This window comes from Ostrea edulis, chromosome 1 (assembly GCF_947568905.1).
Source record: "Ostrea edulis chromosome 1, xbOstEdul1.1, whole genome shotgun sequence".
NCBI classification, from domain to species: domain Eukaryota; kingdom Metazoa; phylum Mollusca; class Bivalvia; order Ostreida; family Ostreidae; genus Ostrea; species Ostrea edulis.
The window spans coordinates 16295550-16322721 of NC_079164.1; the positions used below are offsets into that span (position 1 = coordinate 16295550).

Here is a 27172-nt window from a genome sequence, read left to right on the forward strand (position 1 = left end):
ATAAATCAGTTTTATTTTATTTATATATATCTATTTAAAATGTCACGAAGAACTCAACATCCCGCGTAAAAAGAGAGATTCCAATCCTGCAACGAAATCAATAACGCAGTAATTATATCATGAAACTAACCCTTAATTCCCATGAGCTAAATTGTCATTTCATAATCTGACATATTATTTTTTAAACAGTATATTACATAAATTGATTTGATATCTTACCCGCCACGGCTGACTGGAAACCAGCATTGTAGTCACAAGCTACTTCATTACTCTGAAAATTTTGCCGACTATCCACGTAACCGTCACTTCCATCTGGTCCTCCTACCAGTGCGCCATACAGCACGTGCGGATTCGGCGCTTTCTTGGTTTGATCCGCCCACCCACAGGGTGCCGGGAGTGTGGGACAAGAGCTGTTTAACAAACCGGAAGAATCATGAGAAGCCGAAAAAACATAACTGGAATGGTGGATGCTTTACTTGCAGTTTTGACATCATCTTTTATTACTAACTGAAACTGGCTTTTGGCAATCCAAACGTTATAATTCTAATGATAAGATGCGAGATTCAATGTCAGAAATCATTTTCATCATCGCTCAGCAACACACTGAATTTGTTCTTACGCTCCGCGGTGGTGTGGCTTGACGGGCGGGTTGACACCGAACCCACACATAAAACTTCTTCCTGTGTCCCCCAGGGCGTAGTGGATCTGACTCTTTGCCCAATCCCTATAGCTGGTTGCGTGGAGCCCGTCATCAGCCGCCATAAGGGCAATGAAAGCCATGTTAGCTGGAAATCAACTTCGTAACATTAATGTTGAACAGGGTTTGGAATCGGTCAATGAGAAGGCATTGCTATTTCAATTTTCATCTCTACATATTTTTTTCTAGTGACAGGTTTGGTTGGATGAACATTTATAGAAAAGGTTTGAGTATTTGATTTACAAGATAGATGTTATGACATGGTTGTTGTACGATTTTCACGTAGAATGATATAGTATCTAATTAGATTTCTCCTCACATGTGTATCTCAGTGACCCCCATTGACTTCTGAACGCCAGTCCCTGAGGACTGTAGGGTACACTACCCCCGGGCATCCAATCCTGGAAAGTGGATTCAATGTCCTGTTTGTATTTGTCCTTTCCAGTTTCTTCATACAGCAGAACCTGGAAAAAAAAACCCAGCAGAAAACTCATTCAAAATTATGATCGCCGTCTTAAGCTCCATAAGGTCCGGAAATTATGATGCGTGGGTTTCGATATCATAATTGAGGTTTTCATATTTGATATTCTTTCTCAGGACGATGACTGTAAATTTCTGAATGGATGAAATCGGGTTTTGTGACTGACCTGGCAGCCAGCGGTTTTATCGTCCCAGGACTGGCCCCAGGAAGGTCCCGCCACGTAGTATGTCTCCGCCTGTGTCAAGTACTTGGTTTCATTGGTGGCTTTATAGAGCCACGCCCCTGCCCATGATAGCTCATCATTATAGTCCACCGATCTAACACAAGAAAGTAAAAGTATGTGTTTCTTTCTAGTTGATTGAGAAAATAAAGCCAATTCAGAATATAATTACCTATAAAACTCGGCAGCGGCGGTGACGCTGTCCGAATATTTTCCCTTGTGGGCCACAGCGAAGTCATTTATTTGTTTAGCGTGTTCGAGTAGCTTTGCAGCAAATACAGGATCTACAAAACATTTATCTTTTCATTTGACTTTTAATAAAATTATAATGGGCAGCTTACATATCGAGATCACAGAAAAGCTTAATTCCATTTATACCGTTTTAATTTTCAACATGCAACTACATATCAAAATAAAATGATAAGTGGGTAGGTTCACAAAGATGCACTCCTTCATAGATCAATGAATTAACCTTTATCTTTGAAAGCCAAATATCCAGCTGCCATTGCGGCTGCGTATTCTCCAGCGACGTCACTTCCGGGTTTACTTGCATCTACTTTGAATGCCGGTTGTCTGGTTGTCATACTTTCTGGTCTGTCCCAAATCGAGTGTGACTTTCCATCCCCGACCTAAAACAGAACACACACTATGAATACTGAGAAAATATTTACTTTCACTCTGAGAAACTTGATTTCTCAAATATTTTGTGGAAAATAACCAAATATATAATTTTAAAAATGATAAGATTAGGTCATTGATCTGGTCTAACATTCACTTCAATCAATGCTGAGCAAATTGCACCTGCCAAATTGCGGACTTGGTGTCGTGAAACATCTTACAGCGAAAATATTTTAACCTACATCTAAACATATTTAACAGGTATGTACTAGTATTTTCGTCTACTAACTTACTTACCTGAACATATAACTCGTTGGTTCCGGTGTGACACTTAAGCAGCCACTCCAGTGACCACCTAATACAGTCGTACATGTTGTCCAACTGACCACTGTGTGTGTACGCGTCTTTGTACCTCAGGAGTCCCCAGGAGAGGATGGTGGTGGTCGCCGCCATAGGAAAACCAAACTTGATGTTATCACCCGCTGGAATTAACAAAGATAATTTTGTTATCCGTTGGAACGGGCAATGTGTCTTCTTCTTTTTTTTAGCAAATATAATGTAGCAACCCATCGGAATAGACCACCAACGATAATGGTGTTACCTTCTGGAATAGAATTATATTACCCACTGGAAGAGACAACTGAGATAATGTTGTTACCTTCTAGGATATAATTATGTTACCAGCTGAAATAGACAGCCAAACATATTATCATCACCCGATGGAATGCACATCTACACAGAATGTTGTCAAGCGTTGGAATTACCCATGTCAACTGCTGGAATAGACAGCCAAACATATTATCATCACCCGATGGAATGCACATCTAAACAGAATGTTGTCAACCGTTGGGATTACCCATGTCATAGATAACCTAAACAACCAAACATCATGTTGTGATCCGCCGAAATAGAAAATCACGTGTGAAGCCGTCACCTACTGTAGAAATGTCACCAATAGGTTGGCTGGTTGGTTATATATTGTTTAACGTCCCGCTCGAGAATCTCTTAATCATATGGAGACATCACCATTGCCGGTAAAGTGCTGCAAACTGTAGGCCTATGCTTGGCGCGTACGGCCTGTTTATGCAGGGAGTGATCTTTATCGTGGCACACCTGCTGTGACACGGGGCCTCGGTTTTTGCGGTCATATCTGAAGGTCCGCCCCCATTTAGTCGCCTCTTACGACAAGCAAGGAGTACTAAGGACCTATTCTAACCCGGATCCCCACGGGACGTCACCAGTAGGAATGGATAATCTAATGTAACGTAACAAACACCCCTCCCCTGAATGGTATTCAACACACCTCCTCTTTTATTCGACCCCATTATACAACACCTTTTCCCCTTGTACTCAACACCCCTTCCCCTTTGTAATCAACACTCCTCCCCCTTTTAACAAAACCACCCCTTCCCCTTACAGCCCTGGTATTTGATACCCTGCCTCTTTTTGGTACCTAGATGATTACAAATACTAAGTTTTTTAATCGTCTCTATTACACATTTCATACAGTAATACAAATGTAAGTTTCCGGATCCTGTTAACCCGTCTCAGACGTATCTCCGCTAGCAAGTCTTGTGTTTTAATTTTATTTTTAAGATCATTCACCGTTTTTAATTTTCATTATATATGACAGTAGATGACGCCTTTCTTCACCACCACCCCTGATAAATCCTTGCTCCAGGAAATAAAATCTGACCGTTCATTGACACTCTATCAATATGTTTCCCCGCATTCTTCCCTGAGTCATAAAATAAATTCCAAGATACTGACCGTCGTACCAGCCCCCCGTGAGATCCTCCCCATTGTCTCCTTGATCCAGTAGTGACGAGTCCCCGCGCCACGTAATCCGGTTGTCCGCCGGTAACTTCCCTGACCGCTGTGCTTCGTAAAACATGATGGACTTCATCAGAACCTCGTTATAATTGTACTTTGTTCCATCATCTAAAAAGAAACCATCGTTACTGCCATTAATAAGAACCATATCTGCATTAAAAACTGTATCTACATAAAAACACTACATCTACAACGAGACGCCATGTTTTGAAATACAGTTACGTCATTACCGACGGAAATGGTTGGAGGCTTCATGCCGTCATGAGCAAGATTGATCAACTCTGCTGTGGCGGTGGGGGCCTTACTTCCGGTGTAGCTTGCCTGAATGGTGATGTCCAGCGTTTGTCCGTCTGTCTGTATTCCTGTGTGAGGTTTATTTACCAGGACGTAGACCTTGTTGTCGGATGAGTGCTTAATGATGTCTCCCATCCACTCCTAAAAAGTTGAATGATGATATACGACATGTAAGAGACTGTAACAGATTGTATTGGTACAATATGGCCAAAACAACAACAAATAAATAAATATTGAAGTGGAAAGCTTGATTGTTAAAACTTTTAATTTCTGAGACAAATGATTACTAGTTCATTGGCTTTCTCTTTCATTGTTTATGAGATATTTGAAAGTTGGAAAACTGTTTTGTACATATTGTCGGTATGTTTAGAGCGGGTTTAAAGCTATCAAACCATGCCTTTTGATTATTCAAGAAGATCGTTTCAAATAATCAAGTCTCATATAATCAAGATATCTATAGACATCAATTCATAGAAAAAAATCATATTACATTAGGTGAATAGATAGATAGATAAATACCGACAATCCTGTTACGGGTTCGGAGAAGGTGACGATGCACTCCCACCCTCCAACAGCCTCCCCGTGTATGGGAAATGTGATGTGACCCTCAAATCGTCCATTACCCCAGTCATTGACCCGTGACATGTCTGTATGTAGAGCATGACCACGAGTGAATGTCACCACCAGGAGGCACACAATTCTCACAAACATACTCCTCCAAGCACTAGTAAGTATAAAGTAAGATGGTTTTCACAGATAATAAAATTATTCTTGAGACAACATCTTTAATGCAATGTCCCTGAGACATTATCACGAATCTGTCACGATGATACATTTTGATAAAATACAATTATGATTAGAATGATTTCAGTGTCGTTACATGTTTATGCTATTTACAACAATAAGAATGCGCAACTGATATGACAATATTTCGTTCTTCATGGAGTGGACCGGCGACTGGCTTATTGTATCAAATTATGGAAACTGAAGAGGATCTCAAAAATGAAAGAAATAACAAGCGGCAATTTTTAAGACACCCTCTCCCCATTTAAAATATAAAAATACTCTGCAAGTAGTTTGTTTATATTTACAAAACTCTTCCCAATAATATGCTAAATGAATTCGTTATATACAAAGACTGGGGCAATATAATTGAAACTGAACATTTTTGCTTACATGTTCTCAGTTAAAGGTGCCATTGTTGGGTTTCCTGATGATTATTTCAAACATATGATAATTGCATTTAGCATTATGCGTTCCTTGTACGGTTATACCCGCTCTTGTTAAAAACGTAAAATGTCCTAAATTCGTGTGCTACAAAAGCGTGTCCTTCACAGTGAAGCTGAAGTTTCATAGTTTTTTTAAAGCAAGTATTGCAGTAACTATTTTATTTCTAAAACGAGGGGGGGGGGGTCCCTAATAAACAAAAATATCTTTTAAAGGAAAAAATCGATAGGATGGTGTTCAGACATTACAAATCAAATCCGTTGATTTACACACATTAAAGTGTGTTTTCTGGGACCTATAATATCATGTTTGGTTCCCATTTTTAAGTTTAATATTAGTACAAGTACTTGTTCAATAAAACATTCCTTCACCCGGTATTTATACTTAGTAATGCATGCTTATCAAAGTCTTCAATTTTATATGGCCTGAGCTTGTTAATATCGAGATTGAAATGTAGTCACAATCCCGACAGCAAAGATTGTGAAGAGTGTCACAATCCAGGTCACGTGTCTACAGAGAGCGGAATTGAATTACGGAAGCGTATTAGTGCCACATTAACACTTTTTCATTTTTCACACTCAAACCTGTAAATTTGACACTTTAATCTGTAAAATTTACACTTTAATCTGTAAAATTTATATTTTAATCTGTAAATTTTCCACAGTATGTAAATTTTACATCACACTGTAAGTAAGAATTATAGCCTTTAAAGAATAAATAATTATTTCATTACTGAAAATATTATTTTCTAATTTCTTTTACTAAACTAAGTCATTTAATTTTACATTTATTAAATCATTCTTCCGAAATACATATTTCTATCGGGCATGCAGTTTTTAAAGGAAAAAAATACATTTATGACATCACATGAGGGTAGAAATACCGTGGAACAATATGTCTTAGAATTCAGATACATGCGGTCATGTATATTTAGTGAAATGTTTAGAGTGCCACATCAACAATAAGTTAAACCTACATAATTGAAGATTTAATTAATTATAATTTGAAGATATGTTCAATTATATTGTGCGCAACAAACCAATACAGTATGGGGCTCTTCCCACAAATATATCTTTACTTATTGAGCACAATAATTGAATTAATGGAGAGAACAATTCAGATAATGTGCGCAGTTTGATACGAATCGTTGCTCTCGTTAATTGAATCAGTGATAAGTTATCATCAATTCAATTAATGCAAGGTGAAGATAACAAACAGTGATCAATCTCATAACTCCTATAAGCAATACAAAATAGATAGTTGGGCAAACACGGACCCCTGGACACACCAGAGGTGGGATCAGGTGCCTAGGAGGAGTAAGCATCCCCTGTTCAAATACACACATGAATTCATTCGAGACAAGCAACAATTCGGTTATGGAAAGCAATATCTAAGTTAATGTTTGCAACAATTGAATTAATTATTTCAAATTCAGTTATAATACAAAAGTCATACATATTCATGTCGCCCTGAACGAAGTCTAGGCGAGATATTATTGTTTCTATAAATTGTGCAAAGAGCAGTAACTCTTCTTTATGATTAAAGTGTAAACTTTACAGATTAAAGTGTAAATTCTACAGATTAAAATGTAAATTTTACAAATTGAAGTGTAAAATTTACAGATTAAAGTATGGAAAATAAAAAGTGTCTGAGTACTATTCTAGTGGTATTTTGAAATGATATAAGCACATTAACATGTTTCAATTGGAAGATGCATTCAAAGTGTGGAAATCATGTTAAAATCAAATAATTTTAACACAGAGAAATAATGGTTATATGCATGTACATAACAAAATTCGTCCTGTAAAACTGACTTACCTGTAGGGACTACAAAGGTCGTCTTATCACGAAGATCCAGATTTAGATAATAACGAGCCAACTATCACAGAGTGTATAGTACCACATATTGACACAAACCAGTACTGGTATACCGACCACTGACTGGAAATCAGAAATCCTCACAGACAAGCACAGCTGTCTGTACTCTAAAACATATCATTATTCATTTTTAGGGACATTTCTTAAAGAACTTGTATCTCTTAATATAAATGTATTGTTACTTTGAGAACGTTTTGATTTAAGGAATAAATATCTTTTCTGTTTGAATTGAAGGGGTGGGTAGGGAATGGAAGCGGGGGTAAGGGAATAGAATACGGATTTTGTCACATGTTGCTATTGTTTTACATTCCCACGATGCAAACCATTCCTTATATTTATATTCTGTAGTTTAATTTATTTAATCCCAAATCCTTTTATTGAGAAATATAAAATAAAACATCAAATCAACTTCAATAAAATATTAGTAAACGTAAATATTGAGAAATAATTACATGTACAGTAATTAATTAAAAAAAAAAAAAAAAAAAAAAAAAACACCACCAACTCACGCTTTTATTATTCATACTTCCATAATACAAACAACCCAGATATATTCTTTTTCTTTATCTTCTTATCTATTGTTTGACGGGGAAAAAATGGGATAGGCCAGCTAGCTAGAGATTCAGTCCTTACAAACAATCTTCGATTTACTGCACAACTTCTGCGCACGATCCAGGTCTTGTGTCTATATCTTTAAACAGCATTTATAAATGTACCCTGCCATTAAGAAAGGTTTGGCCTGTACATGTGCACATAGCCCGTTGGTCGGAGAGCTACAGTTCTGCAGCTAGAATGAATACAGTTGAAGTTGCATCATCTTGATGAACGGATCATCTGCAGAGTGTTAGAAAGCAAGTTATTTTGCTGGACATTCCCCTTGTCTATGATATGGCGCCATCTGAGATAGCCCAGTACACGTGTCATAAAGGTTATGTGGTGTCTGTTTATTGACACAGGATCAACATACATAATTGTACTTCCTTAATTTATACAACTTGTGTCTGGTCCATTTGATTGTATGAATATTATATGATCAAAACGACACTCCCGCTAAGTCAAGTGTTTTAAATCGTTTTTGCAATCAATTTCGTCGAAATTTCAGTTACACCCTCCTCCGTGATTCCGCCATTTAGTTGTTCACTTGATTTTAGAATTTCGAGTTATCGCTCTTGTCTTGGGTTTTTCCTGTAGTTTTACTTTCGAGGTATATGACGCAATCATTAGCATGTACTTTCACCATTGCTCAACTTTTCACCTAGAAGTTTGTATCTGAACTTACTGTAAGTATCCAGCGACCACATAAAAGTAAAACGTGCGTTTCAAAGATATATTTGGGAAGATTTTCTCTAACTTATAGTACTTTCGTTTTAATGTTAATTTATTAAAAATGATCTACATGCATGTACAATTTCCAAAATTTATTCTGAATCTTAGGATGGTTCTGTCTATATCATCAGATCATTGTCGTTACGTGGCTTATCTAACAATATATAAAGAACGACCGCTTCTTTCTAACGTTTGAAAAGACTACATATGCTATACATGATACATTGTATATGTAAGTAATGGATTTATAGTGGCGATGGAAATAAAATAGAGTTCCAGAAACGATAACAAAACCACTATAAATTATAATGTACATTAATTAAGAGAAATAATACTTTCTATTCTAGATTAGCTTGTACATACATATTAGTTTCGTTTTCTATTCTAAATTTAGAAATTTGAACTGCATTAATGATTATTTATATACCATTGGTCATATTGAACTGAGGAAAAATGCAGGGCTTTAAATATCTTTGTTTGATATTTTGGAAAATAAGTTTGTCCAAGTTTTCTCAACTGGGAAAGAAAGGATATACATTTTGTTTTCTGATATTTCATCATAAAATGCTTGATTACGTATATATATGTATTTCTTCATAATTATTTAATGGACTGCTTTATCAGTAGCTACCTGGGGCGGGGGTGTCAATGAATTCACTCCTTGTTTTGGCATTAGAGGATTTCTATGTCCTTCAATATAATGTCAGAATTCTTGTCATCTAGTACTATTAAAACGGTTTGTCTTGGAGGGGGGGGGGGTACTTTTTTTAAACGTTGGATATCCTTAATTTACATTTGAAACCTAAAAACTGTAGAAAAATAAAAAATTCAACAATTGAACCAATGATGGATTTTTTGAAAACCGGAAAGATATTTATTATCTCAGTAATTAATAATTTATTGTCCTCAATTACTAATACACAAAATTGTGAACAAGCAATGTTGATTATTGCCAACGAGACTTTCACATTGGACTGGCGAAGATGGCCGACCATGTATCGTTTAATAGGTGATAGGCCTAGTGTAATGTTTCAATGTTTTAAATTATTCAATCATATAACTCCTATAAAGAACACAAAATCAAGAGTAAGGCAAACACGGATCCCTTGACATACTATCAATGTCACTGATGGTTGCCTTTTGAGGCCAATCCTTCTCAGCACACCGTGATACGTAAGCTGAGAGCAATTGATTTTTGTCATCAGATTATTGTGAAAATGACCGCATTCCATTTAGAGTTTTTGAGATATTTTAGGCTGATTTCCTGGTTAGAGAATGTTACATGTACTTCTTTCACCGGTCACATCAACCTTTGTCCTCATCTTCGCTCCGATGCACCTGAAAGGAGGTAAGTGTTTATAACTTCATTATCTGGCGTACATTTCTAGTTGCTTATTCTAGGGTAATATATTTTTTATTTGAAGGAGAATAATAACATTATGAAGTTGGCTTCATCCAAGAAAAATAGTATCCCATACAGGTACATGTAATACTTGAGGATGACATGATATGGTTTTTCGAGTTTGAATATGGCTTTAAATTATTTTCCGAACCTTATCATAAAGTATTTTGATTCCGAACCCACATTTTAATACGAAAATTTCAACATTATCCAGAAAATCCTCAAAATTTCTTTAATGTTACTGGACAACAAAATCAACGTGTTATCATAACGCCTTTGTTGACTCAAAACCATTTAAGTTGAAGAATCTAAATCCACAAGCATCACATGTAGAATAGAATAACATTCAGCAAGTAATTAATTAATCTTTAAAGATTCACTGTGTTATAACACAAAGCGTATGTTCCTTGGTATTTCTACACATTCATTCGATGTTAGAGCACAGTAGATGTAAACATATATGAGATAAAAAAACAAAAACAAAAAAAAAACCAGTTCCATTCCAGGTTGTGCATGTAGCATTTTGACATCTGATTGTGACGTAATATTTTACACTGTTTGATGTTTCTGAGGTCAGTGCGATGATTTAGTTGACTGAGAAGTGTTACACTCGCTGAGCCCCCCCCCCCCCCACCCCCACCCCTCCTCCCCCGCGACTCCACGTGCTTCACAATTCCAACAACAATGCAATTATTTGTATCCTACTTCGGCGATGTTTCTTCAGGAGATGCAGAACCATCGGTCATAACGTAAAAGCATGAAATACCCTGTGAACCCATCAACCAAACAATGATTTTTTTTTTACGTCAAGGGGTTATTGGAAATGTAACACCCGGAAATCGTGGTAGGCTAACGCCGAACATACAAATTATATGTCAATATACTAAGACCGAAGTGGTACTGAAATATAACTCGGAATAAATTCTCGTACAACTGTAGTAGACCTAAATCACTAATCCATTTTCTGTGTTGCCTAGATAACATGTTTAATGAATTCATTCACTTATTTCGACAAGAATTTGCGTATACCAATATTCCTTTTACGACAAAACATAACCGTATCAATCTCTACTAGAGGACGCTACTTAAGATTTGCTTTCACCTCTGTTGTCATATCCGAAGTCGTCCAATATGAAATAAAAAACATGTAGACATCAAAGCAAAATAATTCTATAAAAATCATAATACAAGTAGTTCAAACACACAGCTTTGAAAGTCCTGTCCTACCGAATCTTTGGGGACACATCCTATCGCACGGGCAACTGCATCTATTTCTTAAGCTGCAGAGTGAAAAATTCTCGAAGGGAACGTTAAACAATACACAACCAACCAACATCTTAAGCTGTAGGTCTCTGAAAAACAATACGTACATGTAGGTGTAACTGGGGACCTCACAGAAAAACATGAATTAGGTCGCGCCTATGTTTAATGACATAGAAACAGAAATTCAATAAAAACATCAAATATGTATCCTCGTTAAAACATAGATACATAAAATACATCACACACAGAAACACCATTATAATATCTTATCGAAATAGGACTTGTGTTAAAAGAGAAGGAAAAGTGAAGAAAACAAACAGTGATCAATGTCATAAATCCTATAAAGAATATAAAATCGAGAATAGGGCAACGAGATGATTTTATGTTTTTTATTCTTTTGGTCAAGATAAAACAGCATGCAACTGTACATGAAAGGTGAAGATAACGAACAGTGATCAAATCGTGTACTTGAATATATTTTAAGAAAAGCGCAACTACACGTTCTTTCACTTCATTGTCTATTCAATCATATTTCTACCTAAAAGGATTGAGACACTGTGATGCGCTATGATTATCTACCAAATTATAATATGTGCTTCAAGTGTAGTGGTAAAAATTGACGTTCCTCTATTTTAGATGCAGCACCGATTTCAGAAGGCGTAGGTACTGTGAAGTGTCCCTATAATGAATCTGAGTGGAAAGAGAGGTCTGCTGATTTCTTCTGTCAGGGAGAAGACGTTTATCATTGTTTTCTTTCTCAAAACAAAGTATCCGTAGAAGAAATATGCATGGAAAGGACTATGATTCAGAAAGGTATCAAATGCAATTGTTATACACCTAAAATATTTCTTATATAAAACTAATACGATTTAGAAGTAACATTTTTACTGTTAAACCAATTCTCACACTCGTGGTCTATTGACCGGTCAACAGTACGAACTGTTGACCGGGCAATAATCTGCTATATTTCTATTGGCTATGTAAGTCACGTGGTTCTCAGTCTGTTGCTTTGCGTTACGTAATGGCGAGTTCTCTGATTTGACTGATATAGATACAGAATTTATTAGATGGAACGCAGAACAGAAACACGAAAAATGTAATTATTGATTATTGATTAGGATGTTACGTAGGTTTTCTTTTAAACTAGTGGATGCGTTGATAAATGTATACAATTTCTCTGTCACGTAATGTTAAAAGTTCAAAGTCAACAAACCATGTACATCTAGTAAAACATCCTAAAAATTGAAAGTGTATAACAAAACAGTTATAGACTGTCCTCGGTCAACGGCTGTTTTGTTTGACCCTCGAACGGATCTGTTGCCCTCAGCCTACGGCTTCGGGCAACAGACCCGTTCTCGGGTCAAACAAAACAGCTGTTGTCCTCGAACCCAGTCAATAACTGTATAATGTTACATGTACTGAAACCAAGCTTATGTATTATTGAAGAATACCACTTTGAACACATAAAACCAAGCTTATGTATTATTGAAGAATACCACTTTGAACACATAAAACCAAGCTTATGTATTATTGAAGAATACCACTTTGAACACAGCAAATTGTTCTGAAAGCTCTCAGTTTGTTCTGTTTCCTTGACTCAACTGGAATGTTTGATTTGTCCATTGACTTGTTTTGTAGAATTTTGTCCAGTGTTTACGGATGATGGTTACTTACACTGGGCTCGGTGTAACCAGACAGGCTGTCCTAACGTAACATATGTCAGCGATGAAGTATATAAATGTAAAACAATGCTTCATTTCAAAAGTGTTTCTTTCATAACATATCAATAAAAATGTTACTCACATGTAGCTAATTTAATGCTTATTTATTTTTGTAGATCGTGTATGCTTTGGAGACACAGACTGCAGTTTTACGTTCAGGTATGGTGATCCTGTAACAAATAAAGCATGTCCTTAATTTATTATGTGATTATTACATCTGTTTTGTTTGGCAGGGATGAAGAGGATGAAGAACCAGGTGGTTTGGCGCTGGGACTAGGACTAGGACTGGGGGTCGGAATTCTCCTGGTTATAGGTGTATCTGTGTTGGTTTACAGAAAGTTAAGCCGGCAAACTAAAGAAAGTGAGTGTGTAACGACGATTTATTTTAAAGATGTAATTTTGCTACAGATATGTTTGAATAGATAGTATGTAACCCGAAGAGAAGTTTGAATGTCCAAGCAAGTATGTCCTTCCGTAATATACAAATGCATATATAACATTGCAATTAAATGCGCTGTTAATGGATCATATAACATTCAATAATAAGAAAGACACTTAACAGTAGAATTTATTTTGTTTATTTGAATAACACAAAATAATAAACACCTATTGTAGTATACAATCATTTCATGCCATTATTTAGTGCGATCCGAACCCCCGAGGAGGGTACAAGACTGTAACAAATATAATACAATAATAATTTGTACTTTCAAAATATAACAATACTGTTTCCCAAAGCAGTCGAAACAATTTTCAATAATAAAACAAATTGCCCCAAAATTATATTAAAAGGTATAAAATTACATTAAACGCCATTGTGAAACGTTATTCACAGCGTCCTTGATAACCAAAGTAAGAATCATGACATTTTACATTAAAATCATCTACAATGCACCTTGCAGATAATATGCTTACTAAATGAACATTATTTGAGTTTATAAAACCATGGGTTCATCAAAATACTTACTATGTGCAGAGCGAAACACCTATTTTTAATAAAAATAATGTGTTCCATGTGATTTTTGGCGTACATCCGGTTATGTAACTTTTTAAAATATGAAACCAAAATGGTCATACATACAAATATCACTACACCTACTTTGGAAACAGCCAGCACTATTGTCCCGAGGTAGTGGCGAAGAACCGGGAAACTGTTGTCAGAGGCCGTAAGCCTATAGTTTTGATTGTTTCCCTAGTAGGCATGAAATCATTGTTTTATTACCTAATCAGGTAATAGTGTCTCACGTGACCAGGAAACAGTTCGTCACGTGATCGGGTAATAGTAGGTCACATGATGAACTGTTTCACACCTGCTCATATTGTGTACCTTTCTCTGCTGATTAAAGTTGTAAAACAGTAAAGAATATGTATTATTAATTTGTATAGTAGATTAGGTAATAATAAAATATACTTATAACACCATACCATGCAGTTGTACAAGAGCTTGAACTGCACATCTGGTCAACACAGAATCAGACAATGTTTATATTATATGCAACATCAGCATGTTAGGAGACTTGATATGCGTATGGTTATTTTATGTAAAATGCGCCTAATTGTTCTTTTGGTTTTTTTTTTAGCTAAAGATATTATAAATGGTACGACTGCGCTGAAGTCTGAGAGAATTATCTACGTTGTTGGTAATCTCGGAAATTCTGTATCCACAGTCGGGAAAGGAATAGTTGAGGCGTTTGCTAAAAAGCATAACATGGACCACATATATTCTAACTATCTGGACATTTCTGAAGATTTCGACTTCTCTCCGAACACGATATATTTTGTTGATGGATGGTTTGGATTGTGGAATGATAATCCTTGTGAAAAAAGCGGCGTCTTTGACTGTTTACGTCGTATCAAAGCGGAAGGAAAAGATCGAAATAAAAGGACAAAGTTTGTAATTGGACTGCGCACCGATATACGTGATTCTTACATAAAAGATTTCAAAGGAAATGGAATACCATTTTCTCAACGACATACAATATTACGTGAGTCAAGCTCAAAAGAGAAGTGGGTCAAATTGAAAAACCATTTACAGAATGTCAAACGAGCGTGCACTGCTGATGGATGCCAGTGTAAATCTTTGAAAGTTAAAGATATTATGTCGATTGACGCAGTGCCTATTGGACCACATCTTATGGTAAAGCTTTTGGATTTGGATCACACCAAGGCACGGGATCTTGTAGATGAGGATAAAGGGCCACTAACAGTGATGTGCGAACATTTCATGGGTTTAAAATCAAAAGATGAACAATTTTTTAAATGTATTATGTACATCGTTTTGATTGGATTTTATGATGAAAACGAATTTAGGCATGACGTCGCTACTCACTTTTCGATTTCAAAAACCAGTCTAAAGGAATGCGACTTGAAAAAATATACGAAGCGTTTGAAAGCCTCACAGCTGGCGCCAATGTGGACGTCACAGCTTACCGGTGTATCTAAAGAGAGAGAAGGAGTGTACGTCTTTTGGCACAACTTTCTCTACATTTGTGCGTTTCACGCCTGTTTCGCTTTATACCCTGATAAGATGATGCAATACTGTAACCTTGACGCCATACTACAGCTGGTCCGTCCCGAAGGTCAGAGGTCACCATTCACCGTGGAAGCAGACAAAACATTAATTTCTAGGTTTTATGAAGATAGAATAAGCGGGAAAGTTATCAAATGTGATGTGAAAGACCATCCGTTATTAATGTTTCTGAGAGACGGATTTAAAAACGACTGAGAATGTGAGATTTTTTATTGAAATTATCAATAGCGTGTTTACTTCGTATTTGTCTATAGTAATACTTTAAATGTAAAGTCAATCATCGTCAATTTTCTTTTTGATTTGGAAGAGATATTACCGGTATGTTTGATCTGAAAATTAGAAGGATATTCCGATTAATAATGTAACAAAGGACGGTAACTATGCTATGTATTCTTTATTAACCAAACACCGCCCCATAAGACCAAACGTGGCAAATTTAGAGAATGTCTAAGACATATTTTCGACGAAAAGAACATGCGATTTAGAAATGAATATTAATATAATGTCCAACATGTTGACGACAGAGCCTCTGTGGATGATGTGTTAGGATGTCGCGAAGTCAATTCTATGATATTGAGTATTGTATGATAAATCAGATCTGTTTTAATATACGTTGTTTGCATTATTTATCTGAATTCAAATCTAGTAATATTTATTTCCGGTTCTTATGCTATTATATTCTTATACAATTCATTGCATTATTTATCTGAATTCAAATCTAGTCATATTTATTTCCGGTTCTTATGCTATTATATTCTTATACAATTCATTGCATTGTATACTCAACAAAAGATATTAGTATTCGAATCCCGTATGGATAGTTTGCAATATTTATGTTATGATTTACAGTGTGTAGCAATGCATATTGTTCGTTATTGTACTGTATTGAATTACATGTATATATATATTGCATGTTTTATAATATTTAACAAAATGTATTTGTTTTAAATAGTGGGTTTGGTCTCTGCGTTCTGTGCAGTGTTGTAATATCTATACTTATAAATTAACAATATTTGCCAATAAACTCCAAAAACGCTTGCTCCAGAGTTACTGCTTGCACCTTTAATTTTGTTTCATATGTGAGGTGAAGTCAGTAAGCTATGATAGAATCTTACTTGATTAGCAAATAATATAAAATTGATTGAAAACCTACTTTTGTTTTACACAAACTACCCTGAAATAGCAAAAATGAGAGTAAAGTGGCGGATCTAAGTAGGATTTCTGCATCCCTGATGTGAACACATGTGCCCTTTATCACACACCCTGTATCAGCACCCTTTATTTTACCCTTTATTTCAGCCCTTATTGTATGTTTCTGGAACACCTCTGTAAACCTCCAAGTGACACCTCTGTGTATTTGTTTTAAATAGTGGGGTTGGTCTCTGCGTTCTGTGTGGTGTTGTGATATCTATACTTATAAATTAACAATCAGGGGCGGATCCAGCGCCACTTTATGAAGCAGTGAGTCCAGGATTTTACAGATTTTATGGAGCTTGAAATATTTCTCCTATTAAGTCATTTGTACTATTTTCTATCATTTTAATAAGGTGAAATTAATAAAATGATCAAAATTTTAAGGGATTTTTTGGAAAAAATTAAGTTCTCCCAATAACGTAATTCAAGAAATCAAAGGTTTTTGTCATTTATTTCTCCGAGAGTGGAAGAAATTATTGCTTCTTATATCGTTTAGTACATTTTCTGTAACAAGATACAGCGATTTATCTTAAATTTGAGAATTTTAGGGGGGGGGGGGGGGGAACGCGCGCCGGCTGCGCCCCCTCTAAATCCGCCACTGACAATTATTGCCAATAAACTCCAGAACGCTTGCTCCAGAGTTACTGCTTGCTAAACCCTTACTAGATTTTGTGCTTCATTACATATTAAGACCTACTCGTCTGATCATGTCCCAAACAGTAGTACTATGGCAATACTTTAAATTTGTTTTCTATTCTCTGATTACAGAATCACCCCCCCCCCCCCCCCCATTTTTTGCTATGACCATGACATTGCTTATGCAAAAACCCCATTTATTAGTTACCGTGATTCTTTGTTGTTGGTGGTTTGGGTTTGTTTTTTTTTTTTTTTTTTTTTTTTTTTTTTTTTTTTTTTTTTACAAATCTACCCTAGACATGATCAGTACGGGAATGCCTGATGTTGATTAGATTTCCTGGGCCGCTTATTCTTTGTTTTTTGTTTTATTGAGTTGGTCCACATTGTTTATTTATTTATTCTTCTTTTTTTCTTTTAAAATGTCTGTTTGTTAATTCATTTATATACATATATTATTCTTATTAATAGGTGTTTTATTATTATTATTAATTTTATAGATTATATATTCTTAATTAATGCATATTTAATATAGAATCTCTCCAGGTACGAGTTAACTTTACTATATATCAAAGTAATTTAGTTAACTCGTTCCACCTGAGATTAATTAAGTCTATTATTACGACTTCGTACATTGTGGATCAGTTCTTTGGACGAATAGGACATTGTAAGATTTAAAAAAAGAAAACACGTTGCTCTACTTCGTGGGTTTATTTTCCGGAACTCCTTAAAACATGAACCAAAAACGGACAACTGAACTGAATCCGAATCAACAAAGCTAAACACTACAATACAATCGCCCTCCTTTTTTTTTTTTTTTTTAGAAAATACATTTTACAGAAAGTGAAATATTGCAGTAGTAATAAAATCTTAGAATGAAGTTGCACACAAACTACAATTAACATTAAACTGCTATACATATCTGAAATGTCACTCGGTTGAATAAATGTCTTAGTAGATATTTACTATAGTGTAAATACATATATAATACTATAATACATAATTAGAGGAAAATTTATTTAAAGAAATGTGAAATTTAAATAATGATATAAGGTGAAATCTATGGTGTAATAAAATAAAAAATTACAAAAATAATGTACAATGTGTTTTGTTATTTATCCAATCCTAAGAATTACAAAGTACAATATTTCAAAGAGAGACCTGAAGGAGGGGATCTTTCAAACAGTTGAAAACACATACATCTCATTCTATCAAATAAGAGAGAAATTAAAATCATTCATAACAATGCATAATGTTAAATTTAACAAACATATATACTACAATGAAATAATTATTATGAAAATGATTGCTGACTAGACTTCCTGCCTAGTGAATATGATTATAATGAGGGTTATTATGCCTCAAATGCACTATGAACACTGGTAATCCTTCAGATATGCCGGTTTACGACGTTCACGGACTGGTCGAGACGACGGCAATTCGTTGGTCAACTTTTCATCTGGGACAACTTCTGGTTAAGTTGGCACTGGGACAAGTTCTGGTTGAGTCTGTATGGGTATCTTTGCAAGTGGTTCTTCATCTAACTCGTGCGGAGTATAAATTTGATGTTTGTCAAATCCCTTTACTTTTTTAAAGAATGACGAATTTCGTGTTATGCTTCGATCTTCATTTCAGCAGTTAGCATACTGCCCTTTTTCTTTGTGACAAGCATTGGATTTGCATTATATGGTGTAGCAAGCTTATTTCTGATGGGTTGGTTTATGAGAACAACATCACTCGTAAACCTTTATGTCACTTTTTGATGCATGGTTCTTTAGATCTGCATACTGCTTCATGTCGTGTTTGCGAGCTGTGTCCCGTTCTATCATCACTTGTCGGTCAAGAGTAGTAGAACTATGTTCGATTCCTGGGAGCTTTATGCGAAGTTGTCGTCCTAGAAGTGATTCAGCTGGTGACACTGATGTTGTGCTGTGTGGCATAGCACGATAATTGCGGAGAAACTTATAGAGCTCCTGTTTCCAGTTGAGTCCTTCCACATTGGATGTTTTGATGGCTTTGCTCAAAGTTTTCATGAAGCGTTCAGCTTCACTGTTTGTTCTTGGCCACAAAGGTGTGATTCTCTGATGACGAAATCCTAAGTAGCTGGCAAATTTCGCAAACTCACTGGATTGAAATGGTGGTCCATTATCAGTTTTGAGAACTTCTGGTATACCAAATATAGAAAATATCTTGTCAAATACAGGAATGACAAACAATTTCCACCATCGGAAATCTAGAATGATTATTCATTACAACAAGTAAGTATTCCCATGAGGGAAAAGGTCCGCAAAAATCCGCTGACAAATGAGTCCAAGGTTTGGGCGGAATTGGTGTCATTTGGAGGGGTTCCATGTTGTTTGACTGTGTGCTAGCAAGACAAGGTATACATTGCTTGCATATAGTTTCTACTTGCTGTCCTAAACCAAGGAACCATGTTGTACTTCTCAGAAACTGTTTAGTCTTTACTATTCCTTGATGTCCTTCATGGGCGAGGTCAACAACGACTCTTTTACAAAGAGTGTGAGGCATAATGATTTTTGTTTCATACAGAAGAATGCTGCCTTCATCGTAATTAACGATAGGAAGTTTGTCCTTCACTCTCATGTAAGGAAATAAATCAGAATCTTTGTCTACGCCGGTCCAATCACCTCGTGAGATTCTCTCCATGACAGATTGTAAAACTTCATCTTTCTGTGTTGCGAGTGCTATCTCTGAGAGTGTCATAGCTTTTGGAACTGAATTTGACGTAATAAAGCATAGGTACTCTTCTTCTATTTTGTAATGACGCATAGAACATGGTTCGCTTACAGGATGCCGGGATATATAGTCTGCTGGATTTCCTTTTCCAGGTCTATATTGCACTTCAAATTCATAAGGCTGAAGACGAAGCCTCCATCGCTCTATCCGAGCAGGCGGTTTTCTGTTCGGATTGTTGAAATTGTCTGAAGAAGTTTATGATCTGTTAGCAGAGTGAATGACTTCCCATATAGGTATAAGTGAAAATGTTCGCAACCCCATACTATAGCTAGAGCTTCTTTTTCCGTTTGACAATATCTCTTTTCAACGTCGGAGAGCGATTTACTAGCGTAAGCAACTACTTTTCCAGATTGTGTCAATACAGCCCCAAGTCCTACTGGGCTTGCGTCAACAATGAGTTCAGCTGGCTTTGCTGGGTCATAGTATTCGATCACGTCTTCAATGAGTGCGTTTTTGAGTGTTTCAAATGCGTTTTGCTCAGTTTCAGTCCATTTCCAACTGACGTCCTGGTGAGTTAAAACTCTGAGAGGAGCAACGATAGTAGCAAAGTTTGGTATAAATCTCGAAACATAATTAGCTAGCCCCAAGAAACTCCGGAGTTCAGTTACGTTGGCTGGAGCTTCAGCTGATTTTATGGTGTCAATTTTCTTAGGGTCTGCTGACAAAGAGAATATGTAACCAAAGAACTCTATGCTGTCCTTGTTGAACTCACATTTTGATCGATTGAAAGTTATGCCCCTTTCTCGTAGTCGATGTAGTATAGCTTCCAGTCGTTTGTCATGCTCCGTTTGATCTTTTGCGAATATGATTATGTCACCACTTAGGTTTCTTACACCCTCAAGGCCTTATAAGACTAGTGCGAATAATATCCTGAAACTTTTCAGCAGCACAACTTATGCCAAATATGAGACGTTTATATCGTCGGAGTTCTACATGTGTTGTGAAAGTGGTTATGTTGCGAGATTCGGGTGAAAGTTCAACTTGGTGGTATCCTGCATTAAGATCTAACTTGGAAAAGATTTGGGAACCACTGATGTCGGCAATAATATCATCTACTGTAGGAGTAATGTGGCGTTCTCTTTTGATTGCCTGATTTGGTAGACGCATATCAGCACAAATGCGAATCTTTTCCGACTTTTTCGGCTTCGGAGCAACAACTATGGGCGATACCCAGGGCCAGTTTACGTAAACGTGTGTGATATGCATCTAGTATGTTCTCCCCTGTATTTTGTGTAGCATGACGAAATCTAAAAATGTCATATTCTTTGTTGCGATCAGACTGAAAATTCTCATTTAAGGCATCTAAAGAGCGCTTATACAAATCTTCCTCTTGTTTCATCTAGCTCTAGGGTTGAGTGAATTTCATGTACCTCGGTACCTGCATAGTGCAACAATAGGGTTTTCTTGCGCGTCTTATCTGCAATATTTAAAGCAACGAGGTTTTCAAACCTTTCTATGTATTTGTGTGTTACCATCATCACTATGTACTTGAAATGACTCAAATTGAGGTAAGGCAAGGGACGCTGCCATATTGTATCACAACAGAGGAAATTCGAGCGAGCGAAATTTTTAGGAGGTGTTTTTTTTTAAGGATAGGAATGGTGTTTTGGACGATTCTATGCTTGATTACCTCCTATTTTTCTTCTTCTTAACAATGCCGCAATTGTATTACTAGGTGCATTTTTATGTAGTTTTTGTTGCTTTGTTATTATTCTCTGTTAATATTGGCCACATTATGTAATTCTTTTCGTTTGTCCCGAAAAAGGGGATAATATATATTAGGGATTCCCTTAAACAGTTTCAGAGGGGCGCCCCGCCCTGCCGCCTTTTGCCACCGCCCCTCTGGCCTTTCCCAAATTTGAAACAAAAAATCGCTGCCCTTCTGCCATTGAAGACAACACAAAAATTCCCCTTTTTGTACCCCAATTACAAACGTCTGTTTCTTTTGTGAAGATCGTTTTAGTATTTGACCAGGTAAATTGAACAGATCGTAATTGATCACTTGTGTCTAATCCGATAATTGGAAGCACGTGATTACGGTAAACATCCGTAGAAACTGTCTAAGTATGGTATCATTTTCAAAAAAAGTTTATACTACTTCAATCTCGCGAAATTTGTTCGGTATGATATTGTGACAAGTTTTTCAATTAAAAAAAAAAATGGTGACCGTTTTGTTTTCATCACTATATATATGCATTTACCGTTTTACTTTTACGGTGAACCACTTAGAATCGGTACATGACTGAAGTGAACCTAGCTAGCTAGATGCGCGGATTGGCGCGCGCTTTTGTGTACCTCAAGAAGTATGAAGGGGTAGTTATGAGCAGTTTGAGAAAAGTCATTTGAAACCCATGTCATTTCGTGGCACACCATTTCTTCACTGCTTTTATCAAAAGAGAGATGTCAGTTTTATTATCAATTTGTGTAGTGATTCCCCGGCTATTTTGCACACAAAAATACTTGGAAATTCATTTTTAAAACACGAACACGAAGTATTCATCTATGGAAATAACATTCTTAATAATATCTAGAAGATTGTTAAAATTCTTCTGATACGTCAAAAGTTATTAAGTATAATATCTATAATTAGCGATATGTAAATCAGATAAACAAGAGAGACAACTCAATTTCGCAGAGATCGTGTGACAAGACTATTTTACCGTATCAAAATAAAATTTAATATATACGGGTAAAATATAACTTAATCCATATCAATTAACCATGATTCCAGTGTCAATTGACTGTGCAATATTTCAAAACAAGGCACAGAAATTCCTGAAACATCGTGCAGCTTCAATTAAACTTTCAAATGACGTTTAGTTTCAGTGTTAATCTTCCGTACGAAAATTTTAAGTGATGGGGAATTGCATGTACTCGATCAACAGTTATGAGTTAACAAAAACAGGAGTTAAGTATATCAGTATGTTCAGTAGGAATTTATCTTTTGAAAATTGACTTTTTAAAAAAATCGCCCGTGTTGTTTTTTGACCAGATGGGCTTAATTTTGTGATGTTTTACATTTACGTGATCTTTGTACAAACGGGAATATTAGTGTTATAAAAACTAATCGAGGCAAACTTATGGGATAAAAAGCTGGTAGAATTCTAAGAAAGAGTATAATCTATAAGATTATACTAGTTGGTAGAAAGTTTTTATTTTAAAACACAAAAAATATTACTTTTTATATCTTTAATAAAATTTAAATTGGTTGCTATGGCAACAAAAATGCATATTGAGCAGCTTTACAAGGTCTACGTCAGAAAAATTTCACTTTAAACATAATATTTGGACCATAAACATTTAAGAAACCATATAAAATTACTACCCACCAGGCTTTGTTTCCATGGTAACAGATTAAAAAGATTTATTTCATTCATTGTTACTGTGTTTTATAATTGTACTATTTTTTGAAGAGTGCATTGAGCATTTTCATGAACAAATACAATTCCAAATCACAAAACCTTAATTGACTTGTGAGGATGTGATGTTTAATACCCCGAACCAAGCGAGGGTTCCCTTCTGCCCCTGTACGAGGTACTAATTTTCCCTGCCCTTTTGAAGCTGTTGTGGGAATCACTATATATATATATATATATATATATATATATATATATATATATATATATATATTACATTTGTTATATATATATATATTACATTTGTTATATAATCTACCGGTAGGATTTCTGCATCCCTGCTATGAACACAGACACGCGCCCTTTATCACACAACCTGTATCAGCACCCTTTATTTTATGTTACCCTTGACGTAAGTTTTTGGAACACCTCTGTGGACCTCGAAGTGACTTCCTAATAATAATGAAGTTTTATTTACTGTATATGATATCAATAAAGATAATATAACTAATGCACGAAATTATTCAATCCCCCCCCTCCCTAATAATAATGAAGTTTTATTTACTGTATATGATATCAATATAGATAATATAACTAATGCACGAAATTATTCAATTCCCCCCTCCCTAATAATAATGAAGTTTTATTTACTGTATATGATATCAATAAAGATAATATAACTAATGCACGAAATTATTCAATCCCCCCTCCCTAATAATAATGAAGTTTTATTTACTGTATATGATATCAATAAAGATAATATAACTAATGCACGAAATTATTCAATCCCCCCCTCCCCTCCCTAATAATAATGAAGTTTTATTTACTGTATATGATATCAATGAAAGTGATGCGGACCTTTGCAATTCTATACAAACAGATGTAATGTTCGTAACCCGTTTACGTATTACACATTTTTAAAAATGCATAATAAAATTGACTTTTCTACCGTCGGTCAGTTGAGTATGTAAATTGAAAAACGACCAAACTATCACAAGAAATGCAATCTAATATCAACAGCGGTATTTCACAATATTCAATAATTCATACACGCAGCCAGAATATCACCGATCGTAACATACAGTACAGGTCAAAAACACGGGCCTCGCGGACTGAAATTCAAAGTCGATTTCTTTGAAATTGCGGTTTCTTGTTATTCTATAACACTTGCGTGGACATTTCAAAATCAAAGATACATATTATACATGTACGAGTACACACGTGTCCACAAATGGGAAATCAAACGATCGACAATGATACATCTGATTTGTTAGCGCCAAACTGAAGCGAAACAAAGTTACCATGAATCGCAACATTCAATGTTAGAGTGGCTGCATTCATTGTCCACTTTAATTATAAAACTTCTGGGCTCGACAGTAAATTCATTTTAATTATTTTAGTATGGAAACAACCAGTCTTGCAGTTTAAAAATTTTCAAACTTTAAGTTGTAAATTAAATCAAATATCGATGACAAAAAAAACCAAACATTATTTTTTCAAGGCAATTTGTCATAAGTTTGAAAATCAAACCACGCGTCATAGAATTTCAGGCTTTTTAAATACACTTTTCCTGTTGAACGCGACCAAGTTCTTCAGTAGAAAGTATCAGCTGATTGACAGATAGAGCGTTGTGTATATGTATACCTCGTTTGACAACAGAAATTAGAAAATCAACACACCATCACTGTTCGTTATCTTCACCTTGCATGTAGTGAATAAAATGTCAATTTAGTATTCCTTTGCCAAATAAATAGAGTAAATGATTTTATTGATTTTTAGATTATGAAATAAATTTCCACAATATCTGATCAATTAAAATTCAATTAGAATTTTAGATTACTCATTGTGTAGAATTAATTACACTCACAATCTATATGAACTTCTCTGTTGATTCAAGTAATCATTATTTATGCACAAAGTTGAACCCATTATTTGTTTTAGTTAAATTGCTCGATATTGTTCAATACAAAAGAGGGGACCTAAAAAAAAAAAAAGGAATTTCTTGATATATTGCCGCAATCAACTACATTTATTTATCCAGAGACGAGGGCATTCATGCAAATACCGTCAAGCTTTAAGTGAAATACTGTTAAATCATAAACATGGGCGAAGACTAAGTAAAGGCGTTGAACCTTGCCAAAGAGACCATAATTTCATTATAACTGACCAAGACGGTTGTGGAAAGACTTACGAGTAGCACTTGTGCATGCATCGCACACATGCATGTTTCTTGTGTACAGTGTGCATCATAATGATAATGATAATTAAGGACAACTACTCTCTTCCAACTATATCATTTTAGATCATACTCAAACATTGTTCTGTTTTGACCTAACATTCAGATTTTCATTTTGTCAACACCATTAAGCTCCAAATCATAATTAAGAGTCTACATGTACAATGATAAGGTATTTGGATATTTTGTAAATAATTTTTCCAGACATTGAAAATTTAAATTTTTCTTTATATTCCATTCTAAATGACCATTTTAACTTTTATTTTTTGACACTCAGGACACCAAAGAGACACCCCCCACACCCCCCCCTCCTCTATTTTCCATGCTATAATCCTAAACTTATCTAGCCGTTTGTACACAATAAACTAGCTTCTTTTATTATCATCTGTATTCTCTTACTTTTTCGAGCAACTAATGGTATTCGGAAACCTTGTCTCGTTTTTTTTTTTTCGTTCTAAAATATATAACACCACACCTTCCGTTCGCTGTAGGCCATGATTGAACGTCTCTCTCAAGAATACATGTATTTCACTCATATGAAGATATCACCATTGCCGATGAAGGGTTACAAAATTTGGGCCTATACTCGGCGCTTATGGCCAATGAGCAAGGAGGGTTTTTATCTTGCCACACTTGCTATGACACGGGACCTCGGTTTTTGCGTTCTCATCCGTAGGTGGAGAGGTTAAAATGATGCAATTGAACGGTGTGAAGAAATTATTGCGCAACATTTAGCGATACATTTCATCCAAGAATCAACCATAGATTTAGAATGCCCGTTCCATTCAGTTTTAGTTGTTCTTTCGATAAGATTTCTCAAAAATAGTGCAGATTTGTTTTTCAAAATGTCGCCAGTTAAATTGCACACCTTATTCATCTCTTATAATCAATGATATCACATTTTTAACACGAGGCCCATGGGCCACATCGCTCATCTGAGTCACCTTGGTCCATATCAGAAGATTTTCCATATCTATTTGCATGTAAAACCGTAGTCCCTATTATGACCCCAAACCTACCCCTGGAGGCCATGGTTTTTGCAAACTTGAATCTACACTATGTCAGAAAGCTTTCATGTAAATGTGAAGTTCTTTGGCCCAATGGTTCTTGAGAAGAAGATTTTTAAAGATTTTCCCTATATATTTGTATGTAAAACTTTGATCCCCTATTGTGGCCCCATCCTACCCCAGGGGGGCATGATTTTAACAAACCTGAATCTGCACTATATCAGAAAGCTTTCATATAAATCTCAGCTTTTCTGGCTTAGTGGTTCTTGAGAAGAAGATTTTTAAAGATTTTCCCTTTATATTTTTATGTAAAACTTTGATCCCCTATTGTGGCCCCATCCGACCCCCGGGGTCATGATTTTAACAATTTAGAATCTGCATTATATAAGGAAGCTTTCATATAAATCTCAGCTTTTCTGGCTTAGTGGTTCTTGAGAAGAAGATTTTTAAAGATTTTCCCTATATATTTGTATGTAAAACTTTGTCCCCCTATTGTGGC

At 35.6% G+C, this 27172-nt stretch overlaps 3 protein-coding genes across 7 annotated transcripts; 1 reads left to right on the forward strand and 2 right to left on the reverse strand.

Moving 5' to 3' along the window:
- LOC125648266 (endoglucanase E-4-like) lies at window positions 1-7205 on the reverse strand. Its single transcript, XM_048875278.2, has 12 exons — window positions 7189-7205; window positions 4663-4867; window positions 4080-4284; window positions 3787-3957; window positions 2314-2498; window positions 1871-2027; window positions 1571-1682; window positions 1345-1495; window positions 1017-1161; window positions 620-785; window positions 220-410; window positions 1-86 (listed from the first exon to the last, which is right to left on the reverse strand). Exons 2-12 carry the CDS (start codon window positions 4852-4854, stop codon window positions 43-45), a joined length of 1719 nt encoding a protein of 572 aa, XP_048731235.2. The 5' UTR covers window positions 4855-4867; window positions 7189-7205; the 3' UTR covers window positions 1-42.
- Window positions 7206-8420: 1215 nt separating this feature from the next.
- On the forward strand, window positions 8421-16528 carry LOC125661998 (uncharacterized). Of its 5 annotated transcripts, none has more exons than XM_056152906.1 (7): window positions 8421-8528; window positions 9830-9922; window positions 11876-12052; window positions 12878-12979; window positions 13077-13119; window positions 13194-13321; window positions 14541-16528. In XM_056152906.1, the coding sequence occupies exons 2-7, from the start codon at window positions 9850-9852 to the stop codon at window positions 15683-15685; spliced, it is 1668 nt and encodes a 555-aa protein (XP_056008881.1). In that variant the 5' UTR covers window positions 8421-8528; window positions 9830-9849; the 3' UTR covers window positions 15686-16528. The 5 variants fall into 5 exon arrangements, with proteins under 5 accessions (XP_056008881.1, XP_056008882.1, XP_056008884.1 ...); XM_056152907.1 differs by having other exon boundaries at window positions 8452-8528; window positions 9849-9922; XM_056152908.1 differs by having other exon boundaries at window positions 8474-8560; window positions 9849-9922.
- Window positions 16529-19050: 2522 nt separating this feature from the next.
- LOC125663402 (uncharacterized) lies at window positions 19051-20041 on the reverse strand. The gene is made up of 2 exons (XM_048895719.2): window positions 19705-20041; window positions 19051-19550 (listed from the first exon to the last, which is right to left on the reverse strand). Exons 1-2 carry the CDS (start codon window positions 20039-20041, stop codon window positions 19051-19053), a joined length of 837 nt encoding a protein of 278 aa, XP_048751676.2.
- Window positions 20042-27172: the final 7131 nt, after the last annotated feature.

Excerpts from the sequence above, each read along its gene's own strand:
- LOC125663402 (XM_048895719.2), bottom strand. The coding sequence starts at position 20,041 with ATGACACTCTCAGAGATAGCACTCGCAACACAGAAAGATGAAGTTTTA. Across the intron at positions 19,551-19,704 it reads AGAAACTATATGCAAGCAAT|ATTTCCGATGGTGGAAATTG; the intron begins GTATACCTTGTC and ends TAATCATTCTAG.
- LOC125648266 (XM_048875278.2), bottom strand. The coding sequence starts at position 4,854 with ATGTTTGTGAGAATTGTGTGCCTCCTGGTGGTGACATTCACTCGTGGT. Across the intron at positions 3,958-4,079 it reads GCCTCCAACCATTTCCGTCG|ATGATGGAACAAAGTACAAT; the intron begins GTAATGACGTAA and ends GTTTCTTTTTAG. Across the intron at positions 1,162-1,344 it reads ATAAAACCGCTGGCTGCCAG|GTTCTGCTGTATGAAGAAAC; the intron begins GTCAGTCACAAA and ends TTTTTTTTCCAG.
- LOC125661998 (XM_056152906.1), top strand. The coding sequence starts at position 9,850 with ATGTTACATGTACTTCTTTCACCGGTCACATCAACCTTTGTCCTCATC. Across the intron at positions 9,923-11,875 it reads TCCGATGCACCTGAAAGGAG|ATGCAGCACCGATTTCAGAA; the intron begins GTAAGTGTTTAT and ends CCTCTATTTTAG. Across the intron at positions 12,980-13,076 it reads CAGCGATGAAGTATATAAAT|ATCGTGTATGCTTTGGAGAC; the intron begins GTAAAACAATGC and ends TTATTTTTGTAG.